We start from the raw sequence: 26,504 nt of genomic DNA, 5'->3' as shown, positions 1-26,504 counted from the left end.
TTATAATTGCTGCTTGGTGTTTGTTAGTACAACATTGTATTAAGTTGTAGTACGGCAAACCTCGAGCGCCAATCTTAAGTACATTCATCAATATTGCATGTAAAAAATTATACTACTGACGTTACTTGGGGATTCTTGGTGCTACGATACTTACGATACGTAGTACGGGGGTCCCCGAGTCGCGTACATTGGTATGACTCATCAGTATTCTCTAATTAATATTATTATGTTATTCTAATTTATCTAAAAATGTTACTATTTTGTATAGTCTAGAATATATCATTTACCGTATGATACTGTATGGTTAGCAATACTATAATAAATAAAGTTAGCAGAGAGCAAATAATTATTATTTCATTATTCTAAATAGCTTGCTTGGCATTAGTATTAATAATGCAAATTGTACCTCAATTATTAGTATAATAATCGAGCTGCATCCACTAGCAAAGAGTTTAGTAGAATATTTGAGTTGTTTGTGATAGCTTTACTTTTTAAGTTTAAGTACCGCAAACTTGTGTTGCTGTAACTTTTTTTTATGCAATAAAAAGTGCACTGCTGACATTACTTTGGGATCCTTGGTGCTGCGACGTTTTTAAGAACGTAGTACGGGAATCCCCGAGTTATGTACTTTGTATTTACACACCATTATTTGTTTTAATATCACTTTTCCTTGCAGACTTGCATTGTCTTGGGGTTTCTCAATGTAGGACGGATTTGTAAAGTCTATTCTTGGCTAATCATTTACATTGTTAAGAGTACTGACAAGTGAGTTAAAATGTACAAATAATATTATTTTATTTATTGTAAACACGTTCCCAGCTGATACTGGAGTTTGTTAGTACTATATTGTTTTAAGTTGCAGTGCAACAAACTCAAAGCCTTAAAATAATTTTATTATAATATATTATGTCCGTTAAATAGATTAGCCAAAACGTTACTTAGAAATTCTCTTGTAATGATCTTCCCATATTGGGGATATGGGAATCCCCGAGTCGTTTACCTGGTATCAGTCATCTCATTTTTTAAAATTGATCCGTATGTGGTAATTTATTGACTGACTTTCTATAGTTCTAAGTTCCTAAAATGCTTGGGATTTGTTAGTACTATATTCTCTTAAATTGCGGTACGGCAAATCTCGAATTTCGATTTTACGTATAATCTGTATTTTGTTATTATCGAAGTACGTCGGCTTTTTTATCGAATCGCTTTTTTTGGTGTCACTAATAAGTTTTTGCTCTAACATCAAGTTGCATCATAATTATTACATTTTATACAATAGACTTACTCCATTTTTATTTAAATAATTTGATATTTTCTATTTAGTTTATTTATTAGATTTGAACAATGGAAGGCAATCCAGTGAATTATAGGTTATGGACATGAGTGTATATGCTAAGGAGTTCTATAGATTTGGTGGTTTAGGTAAAATGAAAGAATTTTGATTTGAGAGAGCTACATCCATCAGCAAACCGTTTTCCATTTTGTAAAATTAATAATTTAATTACTTGCTTATATGTACTTATTTATTTGGTACTATGGAATTTTAAGTTGCTGTATGGCAGACATTGAGTTGTAATTATAGGCATATTCATCAATATTATGCATTAAAAGAAACACTGTTAACATTACTTTGGAATTCTTGATGCTGCGATATTTGAAGTACGTAGTACGGGAATCCCCGAGTTATGTACTTTGTATTTAATCATCATTATTTGTTTTGACAACACTTTCTTTGTTTTCCTTTAGGATTTTCATTGTCTTGAAACGGAATTTCTCAAAGTAGTGTAGTAGCACTACTTATTTATTTAGCAACTATATTAACAATAACTATATAAGTATAGACATCAATATTATGCATTAAAAGACACTGTTTGTGATTTTTTGTGCTGCGATATTTTAAGTCCTTTAGGACTCATTGTCTTATGACGAGATTTCTCATTGTGAGGGCGGATTTGTAAATGGTTTAAGTCGATTGTGTTTCATTTACATTATTATACATTATACTACTGTTAGCAGTACTTATTTGATACGTAGAGTTAAATGTGCAAATAAAATTATTTTATTTATTGTAAACACGTTCCCAGCTTGTCTGGAGTTTGTTAGTACTATATTGTTTTAAGTTGCAGTGCGGCAAACTCAGAACCTTAATCTTAATTCTACAATAATCATTATTTCCATTAAATAGACGCACTACGACGTTACTTAGGAATTCTCTTATAACGACCTCTTTAAGTACGGGGTACGGGAGCCCCCGAGTCGCGTACCTTGCTAAAACTCATCATTTTTTGCTTTGGCATAAACAATTTTTTAAGCTGAATCCTTTCACAACATCATTGATATATGTTGTGTTTACAATTTTTTTATTTAAAGGAACTTACTTTAAATTTACAGTTTGATTGGAGTTTGTTACTATTATACGGCAAATCTCCAAGTACGTCGGTATTTTTTCCGAATCGCCTTTTTTTATGTCACTAATCACATGTTCCGCCTCTCTAAGTTACACCATAATACGAAATTCTTATTCCATTTTTATTTAAATAATTTGTTGGTATTTCCCAATTAGTTTATTTATTAGATATGAAACAATGGAAAGCATCCAGTTTACATTCTGTAATGCGAATTATAAGGTATGAATATGTGTTAATTACTAGGTGGGTCATACAGATTTTAAATTGCTAAATTAGTTCTGGTTCAGATAAGATTCAAGAGAGATTTTTTATTTTGTTTCGCGTTACATTCATTGATAATTCCATTTTTGAGTTGTTTTGTTTAATATAAATGTCATCATCTTCACTGATGGACGGATGCAACGTGCTCATCTATTTTATCTATTTTATTGCATCCTTACATTTAATCATCGAAAGTATAAACGGGTCAGTTTTTAAGAAAGTACCAAGCCAGTTAAGCTTTTGATGTCGAGGGTTAAGGTACGTTTGTTGCAATAAAGCGTATTATTGAGAATATTGTGTTTTAAACAATTTAAAAAGACAGATTAACAATCAATCTGTCTTTTTAATTTGTTTGTTTGTTACTCAATATATTTAATAAATGAAGTTACAAAAATTAGTTATTATTATACTATGGTATTGTAGTTGCAGTACGTCAAATTTCGAATTTCGAATTATAATCACCATTAATCATTAAAAAGAAATATTGATAACATTACTTTGGGATTCTTTGTGCTACGATATTTTTAATTCCCGAGTTGAGTGCTTTGTATTCATCATTATTTGTTGGTTTCTTTGTTTTCCTTTTGGGCTTCTGAAGGGTATTAAGTCCAGGTTTGAGAAGCAAACCTGGGTTCAAAGAGTAGCATATTTATCTGGTGTTTCAATTAAATGAAGATCTATGCAAGGTTTCACATGCAGCAACGTGTTGAATGTTTTCGCCTTATTCATAAATTTTTAGCGATAAACACCTTATTATTCATTGGATACCGAAGTTTTATGGTCCATTTATAGTGTTGCATTAAGCAAGTCGTTCCTGAAAATGTGTGGAGATCAACATCTTCAAGTTGATTTTAAAAAGGTATCAAGTAAAACGATGAAATTCTTTTTATTTTTTATGATTATATTATAAATTGAGTAAAATTGCTCTAGAAATCGACTCAATTTGCGACAAAAAATAAACCACATATCACATTAATTAGTAATTGCATTATCTACAGTTAGCTTCTTTAAATAGGTTTGCTGGTGTTTTGAAAGTGTAATAGGAGTACGTGAAACACTTTGTCCTACTGAACCTCCTTTGCGACAATTTGATGATTTAAGTTGATGCGTATACTTACATTTACATCATTTTACTTGCGTTGATAAATAAAGTTATATATACGGTCAGCCACCGTTCTGTTGTTATTCAGAATCGTTTGCTTTACCAATACCAATTGTATTTTATAATTTTATAATTATATATTTTAATGTTCCATTATTTATTTTTGTTGTTTATAGAATGATTATATTATATATTATTAAAATAGACATTTTTGGCTTTTTGTGAAATATTTTATTACTTTTTTGTTTTATATAAGTTATAAATTTTACTTTTAATTACGAATATGATATAGTAAAAAACTGTAATATTTTCGAATGATATGAATTTAATTCTTAATTATTAATTAACATATTATACCATAATTAAGTAAAATTTCTTTTAGAATAAATATAAGTAGAACAACTATTAGATGCTACTGTACGAATTAAACCATAATAACTATAATTATAAAACAGTTGTATACATTAATACACATGATTCGAAATATACACATTCCAAGTGTCTAGGAAACACCCAGAAGAATAGAATTAAATTAAATTAAAAAATAATTCAACTTATAAATTATAAAATATATAAATATAAATAACAATATATCACATTTTTTAATGTAAAAAATAATGTTTTATTAATAATTTATCGTATTTTTGGGTACCCGTTAAATGGTACCCAATATTTATCAAATTTTTATAATATTATAGAAAGGCACCATCTAAGTGACAAACAGAAATTAAGACCAATTGGGATGACAGATCATGATCATGACAACGTGAAGTGGCTCGTCAAATGGACACGTCTGTGAGTGTTATAGGCAGAATGTGAATGTTACAATGAGTATAATGACATAAAAGGAAGACATCCAGACCGCAGTTGGATAACTACCCCGGTACAAGACAGCTTTTTGCTCCTGCAAACTCGAAGACACCCGGAAACAGTTCCCGAGCTAAGACAAGAACTTCTTAGAGCCTATGATGTAATTGTGTCAGCTCAAACCGTTAGAAACCATGTCCAAGAGAAAGGTCTATTTCAGACACCACCTTTAAGGGTACCCCGATTGCTCACTGGAAATTGCACAGCAACATCTTAATTGGGGTCCTGATGATGCATCGTATTCACCTTTTCTTATGCGTCAATATTTTTGCACCACCAAGATTCTGGAAAGAATCAGGAAGCTAAATACGGCTATAACATGCCCGTGAGGTGATGAATTTTGGAGGAGGTGATGATGTTTTGGGGAGGAACTAATATTGATGGAAGAAACGAGCTCTTTTTAATAGAAACTATTTTGAATGCAGTTCGATATCGTGACAACGTAGTTTTACCCATTGTGTTACTCTATTTAACCAAGATGAGTCCAAATTCCATTTTCCAGCAGGATAACGCTAGGCCACTAAGTCATTAGTTTTTTTGTTTTATTACAATAATTTAAAAATATTTAAGTGTTCTCTAGACACCTAAATATTGTCAGGTGGTGGTAGTTCAAGAAAGGTTCTTCGGTAATTTCATTTCCACTCCTACAAAAAAGCCTCTATTTAAATGTACATTAAAAACTTGAACGGCAAGCAACACACCGAACGATTAATCAAACACTAATCGTCAACAGATTAACTTCATACACGGTTCGAACAATGCATACCTGAGGAAATCAATCTTCATTGTGGAGGTTGAGATTCGCTTTCTTCCATAAACAAATTTACTCGGCTTATTACACAATCATTTTGGTTGTGTTTTTCACAATCGCCATTGTGCCCGGATGTTCTTCGTCAAAGGAAGATTAATAAGAACGCGCAGGAGAAATCTAATGATGCCATTGTGGAACCATAGAGTCTGACCATTGTCCAGATTACAATTGGTTTCATTTTTGTTGCGTTTCATATTGTGCTACGAGAGTAAAAGTACGAAATGCAGTTTATGTTTTTTAATGGATTTGTTCACCTTTCGAGTGAGGCTTAATCTCAAGAGGACACTTGATGGTTACAAACGAGGGTCTGTGTTCATTGCGGATTCTCCCACGTTTTCGATTTGTCCGCCACATGTTTAGGAATACGAATTGCTCAGATTTTCCAAGAAAAAAAAACACCCGTTCGATTACAAGTGCATTAAGGTTCGAGCCCACACAAGAACTGTTTGAAAGGGATTATGTTACGAACACATGTGAACGTAAACAGTAGCCGAAAATTTGAATCGATTAAGATTTAAACGCGCTTTTTTCTAACAGTTTAAGTATAGAGTAGAGAACAGGTTCAGTGTGACTAAAGGTAAAAGACCCAGTTCTCGAGCGCCCGTAATTTACCGTGACAAATCCGGATGGTTTTCGGACAAGCACAGATCATCAATTAAGATGTTCTAATTAGATGTGAAAACTGGCCACTCTCGAAGCCGAAATGTTCAGTAGAAGTGCGCAAACGAGTTCCGAAAACTGAAAACGAAAAAAAAAAAAAAAAAAGAAATAAACGAACAATGCCAAAAACGCCGGCCGGAATAACCGCACATCATTTGCGTTTGTCCGCGTTGGGTTCTCTTCAGCGCAATACGTCGTCGTTTTGCATGTCGTGAAGGTCAGACGCGCTTTGTTATTTAAATTTTATGTTCATTAAACGGAGATGCCACAGACAAAACGTAAAAACATCGCAGAAACACACAATTGTGCGTGTGCGAATCGCAATTTTCAGTTGAAGAAATAAACATTTCTTATTTTCTTTGACAAACGAGTATTTTGCATGTACTCGTTTCGAAGTGTGTGCGCTTCTTTGTGTTGTACTACTTAAAGACATAAATTCCTCTTGAAAAACAAACACCAGTTGTGTAAATACCACAACGCTAATCAAATGTTTGCCCAAAAAACAACTGTGGGCCTGTTTTATTTTAACAGGTATTTGATTTTGAAACGCTGTTAACCCAACAGAGAAGTTTACAGATCTCATTCTGAACAGGAAAACGTTTAACAACAAGAAGAAAAATTACTGCATTTTTCAACCGGCACATGTTGCACCCCTATTTTTAATTTCGGACGCGACGTAACATCTGTCAATTCCCGTATTGTTCTCATAGTTGATTTATTTCCTATTTGTAGTCGATAATCGCGAGGGAACGTGTTGTTCGTGATCTTTGAACCATCGCGAATCCACGACATGGAGTTAATGGCCACGTAATTAGCGGATATTTTCAATTATCCACTACATAACTGACCCAAGATTAATGTTAGCGGGTCAAAGTGGTCATCATTTTTGTGCCATTAAGACTTGCACTGAAATTATGCACAACTACGCTAAGACAAGATTATATTACAATTCAATTAAACGATAATTAGATTTGTTATCAACACCCTTGTCGTTTTTGTGGTACATAAATGATTAAAGAAAATAAAGCCGGCAGCCGAAGGGTCGACTTTCACTTTAAGAGGGTCAGGAGAGTTATCGACGGGGAGTTAACACTATTAACGTCGTCTGAGTCCTTCGGGAATTTCTTCTATCTTTTCCAAAAACAAGCTGCTTTAAAACGGTTGTAATGCAAGTGCGGTTGCCTAAAAGTTGTTAACATAACAAACGCCATCTGTGATTGAGCCTAATTAAAGCGATGAATCGCGATGAAAGCGAATTGAATTGTTCGCGACGTAGGCACGCACACGAGGGCACACATGTCTGATCAATTACGTTGTTAAGGGTAACAGGTACATTATGCCGGATAAATATAGACAGGGAAACCGATACACTGTGTAAACTACACGGCGAGGAAGCACTAAAATTGATTGGAGATGTTTTACTGTTCACTCATGTCTATCAAGTTTTATTTTATTACTTATAAATGATTTACGTTATGACTATGTAATTTTGTTGTTAATGTTACAATTAAAAATTACACAAAGCAAGAAAAAAATATTCCAGTCGTGCAAATTATAGAAACACTAAAAACGTAATAGCTACTTTAAATGGTATTCCGCCATCAATTACAGCTAAACTATCTTTTTGTACTGATAAACATTAATTACTTGCCGCAGTTTATCGTAGTATTTAACCATCAATTGTAAAAGCACCAAGTTAAGTTTGAAGTTTTCTTTTTTTGGAAATAATCCTCTACCATAATTAAAATGTCAACTTTTATTTCTTTTATCTCAATTTTTCTTTTAATTTCCTTGTGGTTTAATGGGAGTGAGTCCAGATCTTTAGCAATACAAACAAGTAAGTCGTTATTTAAGTTATTAAAAATTCGATGTTGCAAAATTTTTTTTAAGGAAACATGTTCGACCAAATGAAATCGATGTCGAAAATTGCCAGTGACACGGCTCGTGGTGATTATGTTAAGTCTATAGAAGATGTTATGGTGATTGCAGACGGTATGTTACCAAACAGATATCTTCACATTCTTTTAAGAGTGTTCTACACAATTTTGGAGATTGTTTATCCGTCCTTTGTTTTTCTTTTCCATCCACTGAAAGATGCGGGCAGTTTGTTCGGTGCCAAAGGCTCCTTTAACGCCTTATCTGGGCTAGCTGGAATGTTTGGATAGTATTAATTTAGCTAATATTAAAAAGTTTCGACTAAAAAATTATGTTTTATTTATTATGTAATTATTTTTATGTATTACAATTAATTTTCGTTTTGATAATTAACTGTAGTGGACAATAATGATTGTTTAATTTATCCTGGTTCCCCCAAGTATAATCCGGACGTATTGAAGCTGAATAAAGTATGTGGGAAAGCACAAATGATTCGCAAGTCGCCCTCGATGACTATTTATTTGGGGGGACGTGATTTTCTGGGGAACAAACGGGAAAAATATCGGGGAATTAAAAACAAACAACCTATTCTCTATTGTTGTCTTTCATCTTTGGCAAAAACTGATTTGTTGGCGCTAATTGTCTACAAACAATCTTAATAAATATGAAAGATTTAATTATAATTTCAATTTGGAGCATAAACAATTTGTCTCTAGCAATAATTAATAATATTTGTCACAATTAAAAAATAGTGAACAATTAAAAAAATATTAACACCTTTAAATCTTATTGATATTTTTGCTTTATGTGGGGTGACACATTAAATTTGTGATATTGAAAATCGTTCGGGCAATATGAACCGATCCGGCACACTGTCTTGATCCGAAACCCATGGATGCTGTCCATCGGATTCTTCTCCGTTTCTAGACGTTCGGTTCGTGGGGCAGACGCGACTTCGGTCTGCACATTCTGCACTTGGCGTCCGTGCCGACAACACGTGCCTCGAACTTTCCAAGCTTTACGATTTACGCGAGCGGGAAAACTTTATTTGATTGTATTTTGGTCAGTAGTTTTTGTGCTTACGTTCAGGATTTTTAAGGTGTTCATGGATTTTTGTGCATAAACCAGTGCGGTTTTGGTGCGACAATGAAAACTTTAAGGTATGACAGTTTTTATTAAGTTTTCCATTAATTCATGTATGATGATTTGTTTACCGCACATGTTTTTAATTTGATTATTTTTAAGGTAAAATATATCACACCAAAATATTATTGTATGTAGTAAATAATTTAGAAAATATAACATAATTATTAAAATAATTTGAAATCAAAGTGAAAACTGGCGCATTAAATCTGGAATTTTGCCCATAAAGCTCGTAATTTCAGATTCACAATCAAAGAATCTATTTCACAAACTCACACACGCCATGCCAGTTTTAATTTATGATTTTACATCTAATTCGTAACGCAGCATTCCCGCGCATCAATTAAAAAACCTACGCATTGCACGGAGTTTATTTAAATGTTGGACCACACAACTGCACAATCGTTCCGACAAAATTGAAAACCTCCTACAATTTACAAACCTTATTTTTCTTGCGTGCCTTTTGTAAAAAGAAGTTTCTTTTTTTAAATTGTCACGGTCAATTTCCCTATTAAATATTCAAATCGATCGAATAAATTTTTAACAATTTACTACTAATAATGTCATGCACCAGCATCATCATTAAAATGCCACATTGTCTTTTCAGGAGATAAAAGTTGTGCATATTCATAAGATGTTTATCGTTGTTTCAAGATGGTCCTGTCAATCAAAATTCCTGGGACCCATTTACCGAAACAATGGGCGTATTTTTTTTAATTACTTCGGGTTCTTTTGTGTGGCGGTGGCGAGACAATAAGCATTTTTTCGGCTTTTAATTGTTATGTGTTGTCGGATTTGAACTTTTCAGAGGTCAAAAGCCATAACGATATGGTTAATTTTCGCAGAACATTAGTTCAAAATTGATGGGTTTCAAAGCTATATTCATTAAACTTAACAGTTCGTAAAAAATGTGATGTAGATTACTAAACATTTGTGAAATTTTTTCACAGTTCAACACAGTTTTTGTTTGGGTTTTCACAGAGGAAAACTTCCGGGGTTTGTTTTTAGCTAAAGGAGCATATTTTACGGTGGATGTTTTTGATGTATGAAGTTTCCAGACATGTTGATATTAAATCAAGTGCACGAGACCCCCCAACGTGCATTCTTAACATTTCTGCAACCTTTTGAGCTCTCCTCCCATGGGGGAATCATATCGACAATTTTACTTTGACAAATACTCATTTTCTACCTACAAACAACTCTTTGTCAACCTTTGTGAGGAATTGTTCTTCGAAACTTGAATAAATGTTAAATGGAGGCATTTAGAGTTAGCACAACTGTGATTTTTCCTTATATTATCGTATTACAATGCCGATTTTGGCTGAATGACATACATATAATTTTCAATTATTTTCAATTACTGAGAGGTGTTAAAACCCTTTAAAAGTGTAAGTCGTCCATTTTCATACGAATTACTACACAATGATTAACTGTTTTTATTTGTAGCCCTGGGCACCGTTATTAAGATCGTTTTTAAACGTGTAATTCGACGGTAATAAATTAATATCGAGATTAGCATCACCACATCGAGATGCTGATTTATTCGCAACTGATCTCAAAGATTAATTTTATTACAGCTCGCGGCACCTTCAGATCTTTCGTTTCGTTCCATTCGCGACCGATCGATTTTCGTCTTCGACATATTTTCTTTCGATTTCCCTTGTTATCTGTACAAACACGAAGCGGGACCGAATCGATAAACCGATGGACAATAGGAAAGGAAACGTTCTATTAGACACCAATAATTGTGTTTCCCCTAACGATGTAATATTTGATCCCCCACATCCCTACTTTCGTCCCCTTTTGCCGGCTTAATTTTTTGCATTCGGCTCTGCCACATACACGTATATTATTTTAATTACGTTCGTGAATACGGTTAATTGTTCTCTGAAGAGATTATGAGTGTGAATTAAAGACTTGATTGACTTCTTGAATATGTAACAGGTGCGAGAATTTTAATTGCTTCAAATTAATCTTGACCGACTGTACGAAAAGTAGGGACAAAGTACTTTGCATTATTATGTTAATAGTTAATAGTCGTAAATTCGACTAGATAATTTTGGTATTTATCTTTTAAATTGCATAATGGCAGATCAGCGTCGCAATAAATATTCGTTGGATCGCCGAAAATCACTTGAGGCCTGTAATTATATTAAAAATGGTTTTGTATACTATGGGAACTTGGTACGAAACAAAATCGCACAGGCGAATTTACATTTAATATTACTTAACTGTACAAATAATTTGATATTGAAGATATTACTAACTAAATAAAATTAATATATAGTATATAATTTATTATTTTACCTATTATCTACCGATAATATTTTATACAAATTTTCATCGTTTATATAATTATTTATTAACATATCGGTACAATGAAATGTAATTGACGAAGCTTCCTCATTTTGCCTTCATTAATTTCTAATATAAAATTAAATATAACACTTATTTATTAAAATCTGGCAAAGCCCAATCGTGAACAAACTTAAAACCATAATTTTTTAGACAAGGTTTTGGACTACAGCAATCAAATAATTTTGGTAAGATAATTTGGTGCACTAAATTCGAATCTGTTACTGTTTTTTCTCAGGTCAGGTTTGCGAAATATAAAATATCATTGTTTTCGTATGTTTTTAAGAAAAAATCGTGTTTGAATATTGTTTATGTTTATCTGTGTCAGTTTTACGAATTTAGAGTCCAGCAATAATCTCCCAGCATACTTTTGTCCCAAAATTCTTGATAATTTTTTTCAATTTCCGTTGAAATCTTGATGAGGTGGTTCTCCTTGCTTGTCGCTCTTCGCACCCAGGTTGTGTGAAAAAGTCCATATCCAATACATTTTGAGTGACATCCATGCACCTAATTCACAATAATTTCAGAAACAATTTGTCTGTAGTTATCACTTTTTTTGTTTTCAAGGAACCATCTACGATGATCTTGAAAGATTGCCAGGCTGCAGATTCTTTCTTCAATAAATATTGTGAAAAATAATCAACATTCAATAACTTCCTAATCTGGGGCCCAACAAATATGTCTTCTTTAATTTTAGCATACGAAATTATAAGAAAAACTGTTAACAAACAGCACCTTCTTTATTTAAAGCCTTGACTAAGTTTTTGAAAAGACTTGGTTTTATATGTAGTGGTGGAAGTAGACGTTATTTGGATCAACTAATGGTTTATTTGAAATGTTTTGTTTTCTAGGATCTACTCTGATCCTTGTGCCCACCATGCGGCATAAAAAGATCTAGATTCGATAGCACAATTCTAGATGTAAATTTTTGTAAATTTTACGCACACAAATTACTTAGAAAATAGCTTCTTTTTTACTGCCATTTTTTTTATTTGTAGACCAGTGTTATCTAATAGAATTATGGCAGTCTGTAAAACGATATATAAATAAGCAATGATAACAAGAATATTGTAATACAAGTACAGGGTGTATCAAATTAGTTGATGGAGCCGTATTCCCAGATCAGCAGGAGACAAACTGATTTAAGTGTTTGATCGTTTTTGGAATACATACGAAAACTGACATTTGGTAGATTTCAAAAAAGTTCTTTAATATCTTAACCAGATATTATATTTGAGAAACGTGATGATACAATTGATAATTAGTCTAAAAATAAGTAAATATGTCACATGTTTTTGCGACTTAAAAGTAAAGTCAGTGAAATAAATTATCAGAATTCCAAAAAAAAAAACTATTAGATATATCTTAGCTCAAAATTTCGAATTTTCGTAATATATCATAAATTATACACGATATTTTTTAGATTCTTCAAAGGCAAATTCAATTATTAAGGAGATATATTTTTTGAGATCTTACACCATCAAAGAAGTGCCTGTAGCAGGCTTTCCTCATGTGCTTTTTAGACAAATGTCGTTTTTGGTAGATATTTCAGGAATGGTCAGAGATATCAAATTGAGTTCCGGACTCGTAAGTCAAGTTTTATCTATAGACGAAATAAATTAATTTGGAACATTCTGTGTACTAAGTAACTAACTAATACGTTATTGATGAAGAATATTTATTATTTATGAACATGGTTGTGAATGTATGGTTGATGGTGGCGGAGTCACACGGTTTCCGTGATGTTTTGTGCATGTGTCTTTGGCGTAAGCCGCATCGACCTGGAGTGACCTTATGGTAATGTTAAGGGCCCAAGGCGGACATGCTCGCCAGTTTCGCGGTCGGAAATACCTACTCTTGCGAACTTGACTGCTTGACACACGCTCTAAAATACCCGTGACGTTTCAGGTCTCGCGAGAACTGTGCGGTTTTATCTGCGAACGTAGTTTTCTGATAATAATAATAAATGTCTCGCAATTAAACGGAATGAAAAAAAAGCGGTTCGTGGAAAGCACAATGGCCAGCCAGAATTTAATAAGACCTCACGGAAATAATTTGCGGTCCAAGATAAAACACGGTCTGTCGATGCGATTCGGAAAACTTTATTGGGAAGAACCGTCTTGTTTGACGTTTATTGTACACTTCTGCCCCCAGGAAACAGTCTGGTGTATGTTGAAATAAAAAAAAGCGAACGAGTAAATCATTTATAAGGCATTATTGAGTTTTGAATCGATACGTTGACTTCTCCTTTTTAGGGGGCGGAAAACTGGTCCGATTAATTTTTAATGCGGCCCAAGAGAAAGTCACGAACAGCAAATTTCCGACGGTCTTTAACCGAATTTACATCGGTTACAGGAGGTATCGGACGTCTGGACCGCAATTAAAAAAGTTCAGGGGACGAATTAGGGACGCTAACGCGAGCACTGTCGTTTTTCGTTCCGTCCACAGTTAATTTAACACGCCGCTCGGACTCTTCCGCCTCGGAATTTCGAGCAAGAGTGGTTCTGACACACTCTGACATTTTTTTAGGTCGTTGTGAAATCTTTGATTAAATTATTTAATATAGACGAACGTCGCTAACTCGAATGAAATTGGTCGGTTCAAGAGAATTATACATGATTTTTACTTTATAACTCCGATACCTTGCTAATTAAAACAATGTATTTGGCACTAAATTCGATTATTGAATTTTTGCAGAAAATTCCTAATTACGTTGTTAATCGTTGAATTATGATGACTGTTTATAGACAAAAATTTCTTACATTTGATGAAATTTATTGACTTTAATTAAGACAAGAAGAAAATAATAAAAAATATTGGAAATGTTATCAAAATCAGTAATCAACTGTATCAAAAATGTACATCAATATACATATCAAAAAATATGTTAATTTATAGAGTGGTAGTCTTTCTGACGACTGTTTTAGAAAGGTTACAAAATCTGGAATACTGTATAAAATAGTTATATAGATTTAAAATCCTTTTCTTTTAATGAACTTTATAGTGTTCTGTTTAATTAAATTGATATTATAAAATTTTATCTTTTTTCGATTGTTAAATTGTTATCATCATATTATTTTAAGGGATACGACAAGAACATTATAATAAAAAATATAGCAAATATTATCAAAATAATTAGTTAAATGTCTTAAATACATTTTTAATTGGTGTAATAAAAAATTGTTAATTTTATAAAGTAATCATTTTACTCTTTCTAATGACTGATGAAGTTTATCCACGTTTTTCAAATTGAAATTATAATTTTATTTTTTCAATTATTGACATGAGATCAACACTTTATTTTAGGAGATACGGCAAGAATATTATAATAAAACTACAACAAATATTCTTAATACAAATAGTTAAGTGTCTTAAATTTACTCTTGTTCGGTAATATCACTAAATTTATCACTTCTACTAAGTGACCGTATTAGTTCCCCTAACAGCTGATGTAGAAAGGGTGTAAAATCTAGAATACTATGTAATATAAACATAACATAAACAAAAAACTTTTTTATCACATTATTTTAAGCGCTATGTCAAAAAGATTATAATAAAAATATTGCAAAATAAAAAAAAACATCTCTTAAATTAATTTTTAATTAATAACAGCAAAAAATTAGTTAATTTTATAGAGTGGTTATATTAGTCCCCGTGACGGTTGATAAAGAGTAAAGAGTATAGTATATATAAAAACTAAAATGTAATGTATGATATATATAAAAAACTCTTTGATAAAGTTTAGTGTCTTCTGTTTATCAAAAATTGAAATAATACAGTTTTATCTTTTTTAATGATTACCATGTTACCAACACTTTAGGAGACACTGTAAGAATATTATAATAAAAAAAAGAATATTATTATAAAAAAATTATCTTATATATTCTCAAGATAAATAGTGAAATTCACTTTTAATTGGTAACATCACCAAATTTGTCACTTCTATAAAGTGGTTGTGTTAGTTTCTCTAATGTCTGATGTAGAAAGGGTATAAAATCTAGAATATTAAATAAAATAAAAATAATATATGATAGAGATACGACAAGATTATATTAAACAACTGTATGATAATTGTTATCAAGATAAATGATCATATGTTAGTCTTTTGACGGCTGATGTAGAAATGGTATAACTATATAATATTCTGTTTAACCAAATTAAAATTTTCAATCATTTGGTGAAATTATATAGTTTTAAAGATAAATAGTCAAATGTCTTAAATTGTAATTGTTTGACCAGAGTAGTTTAAGAAATATGGCAAAAGATCCAGATCCAAGATAAATATTTAAATGTCTAAAATGCACTTTTAATGGACGATTTAATTGATTTTTCACTTCACACAAAATCACTCGTGTTAGGATCTCTAGAAACTGTCTTAAAAACTTAAAAAGATGTTCCAGGTTTCCTTCAAAATTATTCGATTAGTAGACTCTCACTATTTGGCAACCCATTGATAATTACTTTGTAGTTTGAAGTCTTGATAAGTCAGTTTTTTTTCGTGGCAAGTCATGGTCCAAGTTACCCAAATTTGACTGTATGTAATTGTCTTGGATTTTTTGGTTTGTTATTAAAATTGGCTGCGTTTGAACTGTGCCACATCTGTTCTGCAACTAGAACGTCGGTTACAGTTATGCTGTTGTGGTAGTTTGCATTTTGTAACAATTATATCCAAAACAGGCTGGCCGTACAATAAATTAACCATATTCGGGGAACAATGCCATTTTTTCCGGAGCACTTCTGTCCGATTTTTGTTTTTGGTTTCCGATGTTAATTGGAGTTGCGGTTAACATATTTAAATTTCAATTTGTTGGCCGTGTAGTCCTTTGTAATTTATTTCATGCAGTCTATCGATTGGGAGCTGGACTCGCGCACAATAGACCGGGATAATTAAATGCCGGCTAATTGATATTTTGTGTTACGCGTTCCGAGCCCCCAAAAATTGATAAAATTTTATCAGACGGACACGGAACACAATTACATTACACGACCAGGAAATGTTTCCACCTCAACATCGTACATTGTCCACTTTTCAACAATACACGTGCACATTAATAAATACGATATCGAAATGGAATCGTAAAACAGTTTTACGAGTGGGGTGGGTCCGGAGACGAGGATGGGATACGAATCGTTCATTCTCGACGAATGCTAATGGACATACTCGATTTGCGTTTAAGTTTATTACACCCCGAGGCCGTCAGGTGAAAAGTAAACATTAAATAAACATTTATTCGATGCGCAGATTGCATCGCCAACAATGGACTGTTCGAGGAAACGTGCTCGGCCAACGAAAGATATGCAGACACTACAAGAAAAGAGAAAAAAAAAACAGTCGGAAATTAATACAACAAAAAATTCAATTAATGCGGTTAAAAAGGATACATATAAAAAATCCGATTCAATTTGCGGTCGCGTTCGGTAGATTAGAACACACACTTTTGTTTGATTTGAAATTAATTGTGCGGTTATTCGACTAATGGTCGGTGATCTGCCAATTTATTTCGGCCACCGGTTTTTTTTTTCTTCGGTCTGGCTCCCGATGTTTCTGTTAAAGAACTCTCGCTGTTCGTACAAGTATCTAAGAGTCTCACACAGTACTATACTATAGTATAGTATATCATAGCTTGTGTCTTTGAACTGAAATTACCTTGGACTTACTTGGTTCATGTTCAAACAGTTTACACACACCAAAAGCGTACAGTTCCAGCTTTATTTTATTGCTATACGGCAATCAAAATATGTAAAAAACCTCCGAGCTTTTCTAAGAAAACTCCTGGCTAATTACGGAAAGATCGAAGCACTGATTGCAAAAGCTATTATCCGTACAAGTGTCAAAGGCACTATAAAATAGAAGTACAAAGTTATAAATTATTTTCTAGTGAAAAATATCGCGTTCGACACGTGATGTGTTCACCTTCGAGCTGTTTGGTTTCTCGCTCGTTTAATTTATATTTATTGCGATCATAATGCGAATTGATTGGTTGTTGTGTAACGATTTGCATTTAAAACGGGCTCAGGTATTGGATGCCATCACGGATAATCTATTAGTCCGATCATAAGAGAAGTTTCCTACAGACAATGTTTCCTTCTTGTCCGTTTGACAATTCGAATGAATACATTTTATTATGTCGTTGTGGTACAATAAGTAATTATGTTTTGTAGTTTCTCATGTCAAACCAGACTGGTGTATTTTTCGGCCAATTTCATAAAACACGACCGGCAGTCACATGATCCACATTGTTATTAGAAATTGCACGATTCTGGGAACTAATTTTTAGACAATTACGTGTCGTTGCACCAGTCCGAAAACCGAAATCGATGATTAAATTCACGCCACCCTGCCCCGTGTAATTGTACCGCCAAATCCAATTAAGTTCTTGTTTCAAGATGGATATCTAAAACAAACACCGAATTGCAACAACGATTAGCCGGGTCCGATCGATTGCTCCGGTGCAAAAATATCACAAACGGGACGCCAATTAGTTTTGTGTCGGGTATGTTTAAAATTGTTATCTCGCCTCGTAAATCTTTACGGCTAATTAATATGAGAGACGTTAATTATGGGCACATTCTACGAAATTAATATGCTAGAAATTGTGGAAAACGAGGAAGTTTTAAATAACGGCTTGCACGTTTAGCAACATTAAATAAATAAAGTTAATGATAATAGCCAGTTGGTGATCGAAAATAAAAAAAAAGACGCCTCGGCAGTCCCCAATGAGGATTTATGTCCTCTCGGTTAATTTTGACTGATGATCCGTTCCCTCCGAAACGGAACTTACCGGTCACCCACGTGCAATTTCACCGGCCCACACTAAATCAAAAACATGAAACACGTGAACGGGTCGTTTTTTTTTCCTCTCTCTCTCTGGAACGCACCGGCAATTTATCGCGGCAAATAAATATAGTTTAGGTTTATTGCCATCCTGTTTCGACTCCTTATTTACGATATCGTCTTTTATTTTAAACGTGGAATTCCACCTCTGTATTATATTTTAATTCCACCTTTTGTTCTTGTTGGCCGCACGGTAATCGCCGCAAAGCATGCACATACCTTTTCGCACGATAATCTCGAAGTTCCCGACTGGTGGAATCAATGCTAAATACTCGAAATGCCTTTCACTATTAACCATAGGTTTGAATCAGGGTGCGTTTGATGCATTATTTGGGGGCGATAACGTTTTAAAATGCCGCCATTATCATAAAACCCGAAAGAATTTAACCCTTGCATGTCTGGCACTGACTAATAAATGGCCTGCAATTTGACCTGATTCGTTGACCGATGCAATAATCTGCATCGGATTATGATTTCCACAAATATCGGCTAGACACTCCTCTCAGAACATAGCGGTACATCGAATTCTCATCCGTGATTTATAGTTGTGTGTGGCTATCGTTAATTGAACAGTTATGCTGGACGTTGGTTTAAGATAATGTCTTGTTTTGGTGACGGGAATCATGCTGAAGCTCTAACTGTTGTTTAATTAATATTTTTTTGTGTTGGAGACAAATGGCAAACATCCATTTACTATTGTGCAATAAAACAAAATTAATGTCGCTTTTATGCTGATCGAGTGTATAAAGTTGCAAATAAACATAAGATAATGAGGAAAACTTTTCAGTAATTTTCAGTTTCATTGTTTTCAATAAAACCCAGTGAGTCGAATAAAAACGTTTTATTGTCTGCCACATTCAACAAAAAATAATTAATTACATTTAGGCAATTAGAAAAAATTAAATTAAGGAAATCGTAATATTTAATTCGGTGATTTTCGTGCAGCTGCACCAACCGAAAAGATCATTAATAAATTCCTTGACAAATTACCGGATTTTTTACCAAGAACAGGTCAACGCATTCCAGCCGGAACCTCCAAATCACCTGGTTATTATCCGGTTTCGATTTAGCAGCAGTACGTGTCGCTTAAAAAATCGGTCGATGGCGAGGAAAAATGCCGAGACATCTAAATCACTTCCGACTGTATATCAAATCCAAACGGTTGTCACGTGCAGGCACTACGAAAACTTTTGCCTGGATACAGGAAACGTCCAATTTCATTTATGCGCTTTTCGAAACAATGCACCGCGTATAAAGTGATATTTTGTCATAGACAGACAGGCTCATCATCGGCTCTAATTAATGTCTTGCCTACAATCCCAGATCTTTAACAGTTCCTACGAGATGGCCGTATAATTAAATCCACACAATAACGCCGGCAATTATGATAATGACTGTTTTCTTTCCTTCACTGAATAACATGCGCAATTACGCCAAAATTAATTAAAAGCGCATGAGTATTTTTTCCTTAATTAGTACCAGTAACGGTAATATTAATATGATGGAATTTAACAGCGGACAGACAATCAATAGTACGTTTCCCTGTACATGAATCCTTCGGGATCCTTCCTGATGAAATATTTCCGGATTTCGTCGTTAACGAAGATGAAAATGGCAAAAGGCACGGCAGGCAAAAGTACTTCGGGCTTAATGGGCTCGAATTCCAAAGCCGAATTCAAATACGGCACGTAAACTACTATGATCGCCACCGAAATTTCAAAGACGATCGCCATGAACAATATCAAATTGAATTTGTGCTGGAAGTAGGATAAACGTCTGGTTTTGCACACCAACAAATCGGTGATTTGGGTCATGACCAACGCGAGGAAGTATCCGGTAACGCATCTCTTGGACAACGTGTGTCTGGCCTCGTACGTCCACTCGTGACCGTAATGGTCCTTCAGGTCGTTGATGTGTTTCGATTCCCAACGTTTGCGTATACCTACAACGAAACCTAGTTAGCTTGATAAATCTATAAACAAAGAAAGAAAGAATTAAGATTCTTGAACAAGAAAAAGAAAACATAAACAAAGGGAGATAAACCATCCATTTTCTAATAACGGACAAACAACACAAACTAATAACAATTCTTCGACGACCACTTAATAATTAATAACCATTAAATTTTATTGCTCAGTCTTTTGCTGCCTGTTTTGCCGTCCGTTCGACTCGTCTCCTCCAATATATTGCCACCAGCCGATAATTACACGTCCCGATAAATACGCCGTCTCGATTACATGCGTATACCCGCATGACTTATCTAAATATTTTGCAAGGTAATGAAATTAATTCACCGACACCGTGTAATTAACACATCAGTGTGTGATTAAAGAAAAAACAGCCTGTCCGGCTGTAAAATCGATACTTTACCTAGCAGATCGCGTAAGAAGAATCCGTAATTAGCCATGATGACGAAGTAGACCAACATACTGGCGCAGACTTGTATCAAACCGATTTGGAAGTACGCAATGTAGATCAATTTCCAATTGATCAAGTTGTCCTTTTTGGGATTTCTTGGCGGTTTGTTCATTATATCCGCCTCTGCCTTTTCGTATGCCAAACTGATGGCAGGAAACAAATCCGTACCTTAAAAACATATTTCAATCATGCAATAAAAGAACACGATCGACAAATACCAACCCACATCTATAACAAGAATTGCCATGATACTCAATGGTTCCGGGATATTTAAAGTCACCAAAAGCACAAAAGGTACTATTTCCGGTATATTAGATGTCAAAACAAAGGCAACGCTTTTCTTTAGATTATCAAACACCAGTCTTCCTTCCTCAATTCCCGTCACAATAGAAGCGAAATTGTCGTCGAGCAAAATCATATCAGCCGCTTCTTTGGACACATCTGAACCGGTTATTCCCATCGCAACACCTTAAAACAATAAATATAAAAAGTCTAAATTTACAAATATGAGAATTGTACCAATATTAGCCCTTTTCAAAGCGGGTGAATCATTGACACCGTCTCCCGTAACAGCAACAGTGTTCCCAAGCTTTTGCAAAGCCTCAACAATCTTCAACTTCTGTTGCGGACTGGTTCTAGCAAAAACAATTTCAGGATACTCCCTTAAATAGTACTCAAGTTCATTTTGTTCCATTTCTCTTAATTCGGCCCCAGTAATAACAGCAGCATCACACTCGGCCATCTGATCCATCTTTATCATTGACAGCGACATGTTCCTACCCATTGCAATGTCATAAAGTGTTGTGTTGGCTGCAAATTTCGAAATGACTTTAAGTAATGAATGGGAAGTGTAAAGTTACTAGGAGAAATTATGCCGACTTTCTTTGCGATCGCCGCAGCAGTTATGGGATGGTCACCCGTTACCATCACCACCTTTATCCCAGCCCTTCTGCACCTCTCCACAGCCTCCGGTACGTTGACTCTGGGTGGATCGATTAGAGAAATCAATCCGACGAATCTCAAACCTTCCAATGGAAAATTGGGTTGATCCGTCTTCCATTTGTATTCTTCGTCGAAAGTGTCGGGCAGCTCTAAATCGGCGAAGGCCAAGACTCTTTCTCCCACGTGGCTTAGACGCATTAAAGCCTTTTTTATGGTGCTCCTAATAAAAGGGTCCAATTCTATGTCTTCCTCCTTGTTCAGCATAGTTGTGCATCTTTCTAGCACTTGTTCAGACGCCCCTTTCATCACCAAGACAAATCGTTGAGAGCCTGCTAGTTTGTGAATCGAAACTTGGTACTTGTTGGTGGAATTAAATGGAATCTCGCATACCTGTAAAATATCTTATCAAAACAGTAAATAAACAGAACAGAAACAGAAATACTTTTGGGTGATCGTCTCGGCGAGATTCGACATCACCCCAAAGTTTCTCCATGGCTTTCAGTATGGCGGACTCGCTGGCATCTCCGAAAGTCTTCCTGTCGTCGACGGGTAGGTGCATGTCGGTAGTGAGAAAAGTAGCCCGACTGCACAACACACCGACCCGGCAAAGCGCCTTGCATGCGCTACTATTTCTGTCCACGTTCATGAAGCCGTCCAAAATGTTAATCTCTTGCGAATCGTAATACATATGACCTACCGACATTTTATTTTGGGTTAGCGTGCCGGTTTTGTCCGAGCAAATCACATTGCAAGCTCCCAGGGTCTCTATACACTCCAATTTTTTTACTAGGCAGTTCTTTTTGGCCATCGCTTTGGCTGTTAAAGTCAAACAAGCTGTTAGGGTCACGGGTAGACCTTCAGGAACGTTGGCGACCAGTATGGCGATGAAGAAGGCGAAACTCTTAAAGAAATCGTAGCCTATTACTAAAGAGAGAATAAAGAATATTATGGCAATTATAAAGGCGAAGGTCGAGATTATTATGACAAATCTGCGTATCTCTCTAGAGATTAAAGAAGCTTCCTTTTCTAAAGCCGAAGTCAAACCTGCAATTCTTCCAATAGCGGTTTTTTCGCCAGTTCTTATACAGATTCCTATGCCTGTACCTTCTACAACCATCGTCGTGTAAAAGACAAGGTTCATGGTTTCTAAAGGATTATTGTGAGTGCACTCTGGACCTCTGTTAACTGGAAGGGACTCCCCAGTTATCGGACTGTTGTCGATTTTCAGACCTTGCGAGTCAATTATTCGTAAATCAGCTGGAACCATGTCGCCGAATTTGATTTCGATCAGATCTCCAACCACTACTTCTTCGCTAGGAATTATCATTCGCTCACCGCTCCTGATAACTGTCGCGTATTTGGGTATCATCTTGTTAAAACTGTTCATGATGTTGATGTTGGTGGACTCTTGCCAGTAGCCGAAAATTCCGGTGAACAAGGCGACGAATATAAGGATGAGACCAAGGTAAATATGTTCTATTTCGGCCTCGCCCTCTGAAACGTACGAGATGGTGTAGCCGGCGAAACTCATTATACCGCCAACCCAAAGCAGCAAGTTGAAACCACCGAATAAGTGCTCAATAAAAATCAACCACTTGGACCTGGTGGCAGAGTCTATGAGACAATTCGGACCGTTTATGAAGAACAATTCTTGTGCCGCCGCCTTGCGAAGACCCGACTCAAGATCGGTGGCATATCTGCATGGAAGAGGTTTTAGATAGCGTTGAAACGTTACGAAAACGAAAAAAGGTGGTGTACCTTTGAACAATCACTTCAAGTGGTATCATGTGGTCATCGAAGGTTATCTCTTTCTTGAACTCTTCGATTTCTTTTTTAGTGCGCACTTTTTTTACTGGTTTCATATAGACCGCACCTTGGGAGGTTCTGGACCTCACGGATGTAGAACTCATCATTTTCGACATTTTTCTAATGGTATTTTTTTGCGTCACAAATGTCAGGTTATATATATACCGTAACTAACGAAAAATAAAAAGTCGTCAAAATGAATTAACACGGACGCCGTGATTAAACGTGGCGAATCCTTTTAAGGTACGAAAAACGTAGATGGCAATCTTGAAATTTATGCCACTCGAGACGCGTATCAGAGCAGAATAACAGCCAATGGATTAATTAGTTCTGATGAAGATCCGGCACCGGAAAAAATCTAGTATCATACGTTACCCAGTTAATTGACATATTTAGAATGCCAATTACCCGCTTTTTATGGACATGAGAGATTTTTATTGGGGGATTACGTCTGTTGCTGTCATGAACCGATGGGAAATTCTCGAAATGATTTAATCTTTAATTAACTGCTTCCACAATTATCTAATTTATGGTACTATTATTTTATTTAAATAAGTTCGGCGTACTTACTTACCATTATGAAAGATTTAATGAGTGCATGGAATTTTATGTGAACAAAAAATTCGACTTTGGAAACGAGCTTGTATTTTAAAAGTAACATAAGTGTGTGATTTCCTTTAAGTTTTCCTTGATGTCCGGCGATGCGGCGATTCAATTTGTGTCCAAGGCTTATTTGGCGGGCTGCGCTTCCCGATTTGGCGCTGGACGATATAAAAAAACGAAGCGAACACATCTAGACGGAACGTTATCTCCTATATACGTCATTTCCTTCGCAGACTCCCAAACAGGAACACTGCTTCTAATGGCATTACGTCCCTTATCACTCACTACGACGTTCTTAGATAAAACTATAACATTTCTTGCTGTGTGACTGAAAGTGTTTGTGTTAATTAAGATAAACGATCCGATTTGAATAACTGCCGCTCAGAAAGCGAAAGAATCGTTGGAAAGTCCCAATTTACGAGCTGCCATAATTGTCGGTTTTGTGATGGAGCTGTTTTCTGAATGAGTATATTTTCAGGCCACTTCCTATGACTTAAACGCCGGTTATTTATTCAGACGCTCCTATGCGAATTGAATCGTGTGAGAAAGCGATATTCGATTTTTTAACGTAATTAATCTTGACGTTGATTTTATACCTTTGAGCTATAATTAATAACTATCCTTCTTTAGTTTTATAAGTCAGCTGTTGGCAGATATAAAAAACTGTCAACACGGATTTATTACCCATCGGGAACCAACGTAGAATTAATGTCTTAATATTAAACAGTCTTAACAGAACATAAGTAGTGTTTAACAGTCGATAAAGTTTTTATGGCTAGTACAAACAAATATTTTATCGCCTTGTGCTTTGAACTTGCTTGCTTTAATGTAACCATTTAAAATTTTTCACTCAACATAATAAACTTCCTGATAAATTTCTTAATAATATAAAGGCAATAAATGTGAGATGAGATGCTCGTTTCAATTTTAGTGTGTGGAGAGCTTAACTCGAAGACGACTTGAACAGGTTTGTGCAGATAACTGTTCATCCCAGTTCCACCCATAACATATCGACATCTAATTGTCGATGGGACTTTTGCGGGAACGCAATATTCCCGGTAATTGTCGCTGTAACATTCTCCAATTACCCGGAAATGTCCTGCTCATTCTGACGTTTCCTCCATTATATAAATTTCTAATTGAGATTAATCAGACAATTATTTTGAACGTGTTCCGACCAAAATCGAAACCCGTTTCGCCGCCAGAATTTTCGATATTAACGGGGACAAGATTATTTCTAAATTGGTTAACGGTGTAGCAACTACACGAAGGAGAATTTGCATATTCCATTTAGTAAACAACAAACTTGTAACTGTATTTGATGATCTGTAATGCTAGTTATTAGTGGATATATGAATAGGGTCATTTATAATAATTAGACAGTCGACTTACCCAGTTTACGGTCTCGTAAAAACAAATATTCCGAGTTAATTTCCATCCGCCGAGCCCAAATCACCATTATACCTTCATATGCATTCCTGAGAACCACAACTTCCTCGTGTTTACTGACCGTCGGCGAAATTAAATTTCATTCATTACAACATTTTATTACATCCCATAAACAAGTGCCTTTTGTTGCAGATACTTGGCGTTAACGTGCTTGATAGTGTGCGCGGTTTTGACGACGACCGAAGGCAAAACCACCACAAAAAACCATGCCCTCCTCACCAAACTCGGCCTACAAAAGATACGGGGACCCAATAGTCATCACCGGAAACGTTTGGCCGTGGAATCCAGACATCATAGCCGATCTGACGATTCGCACATGTTCATCATCAAGCTCCCACCGAATCCACATTACTACACCCACGCTTTGCCCAACGTTAACTCCATCGACGCCCAAAGCAAAAGTATACCTGTAGGGTTCAAGAGTAACGGACGACCCGACAAGGTTTACCACTGGAACTTGCCCGTGATGAAGAAAATGGCCAACAAGCACAAGAGAAGATTCAGCAACCCCAACACCCTGGAGAATTGGAATGAAGTGCTGGATAAGGGCGACAGGGAAAGGAAGCCACAGAAACCATCGTATTATATTCCGGCCAAGCCTAAAAAATCGAACGTCATGAAGTACTTTTCCGGAAACGGAAAACCGCACTCCTTTTACGTGATCGAGAAGAGCAAAAAGGCGCATTATCACAGACTGCTGCCTTAGTTTGCAGTTTACTTTTAGAGACTTGTGCAATACCGTAATACAGTTCTCATTGATTTCCGACTGACCTTTATTAAGCTTTTAATATTATTTTATATTATTGTATTTAAGATTATCTGTAATTGTTTTTTTATAATAAAGCTAGTGATGTAAGGACTCTGTTTGTTTTACTGTCAACAATCAATATAACAACCTGTTGAAAACGTATGCATAACAACATCGATCAAACAAAACAACCTTCAGTCAGTTTGGTATATTTTAACCTT

At 35.0% G+C, this 26,504-nt stretch overlaps 2 protein-coding genes across 2 annotated transcripts; one reads left to right on the top strand and one right to left on the bottom strand.

Moving 5' to 3' along the window:
* The first annotated feature begins 8,872 nt into the window (after window positions 1-8,872).
* LOC109601842 (uncharacterized) lies at window positions 8,873-26,394 on the top strand. The gene is made up of 2 exons (XM_049961079.1): window positions 8,873-9,144; window positions 25,668-26,394. Exons 1-2 carry the CDS (start codon window positions 9,131-9,133, stop codon window positions 26,239-26,241), a joined length of 588 nt encoding a protein of 195 aa, XP_049817036.1. The 5' UTR covers window positions 8,873-9,130; the 3' UTR covers window positions 26,242-26,394.
* Window positions 19,174-23,612, bottom strand: LOC109601843 (sodium/potassium-transporting ATPase subunit alpha-like). Its single transcript, XM_049961078.1, has 7 exons — window positions 23,436-23,612; window positions 22,120-23,374; window positions 21,596-22,067; window positions 21,255-21,545; window positions 20,958-21,203; window positions 20,688-20,903; window positions 19,174-20,259 (listed from the first exon to the last, which is right to left on the bottom strand). Exons 1-7 carry the CDS (start codon window positions 23,597-23,599, stop codon window positions 19,844-19,846), a joined length of 3,060 nt encoding a protein of 1,019 aa, XP_049817035.1. The 5' UTR covers window positions 23,600-23,612; the 3' UTR covers window positions 19,174-19,843.
* Window positions 26,395-26,504: the final 110 nt, after the last annotated feature.

The sequence above is a fragment of the Aethina tumida genome, chromosome 1, assembly GCF_024364675.1.
Source record: "Aethina tumida isolate Nest 87 chromosome 1, icAetTumi1.1, whole genome shotgun sequence".
NCBI lineage: Eukaryota > Metazoa > Arthropoda > Insecta > Coleoptera > Nitidulidae > Aethina > Aethina tumida.
The sequence above is the reverse complement of the archived record's forward strand: the minus strand, read 5'-3'. Positions and strand labels throughout refer to the sequence as shown.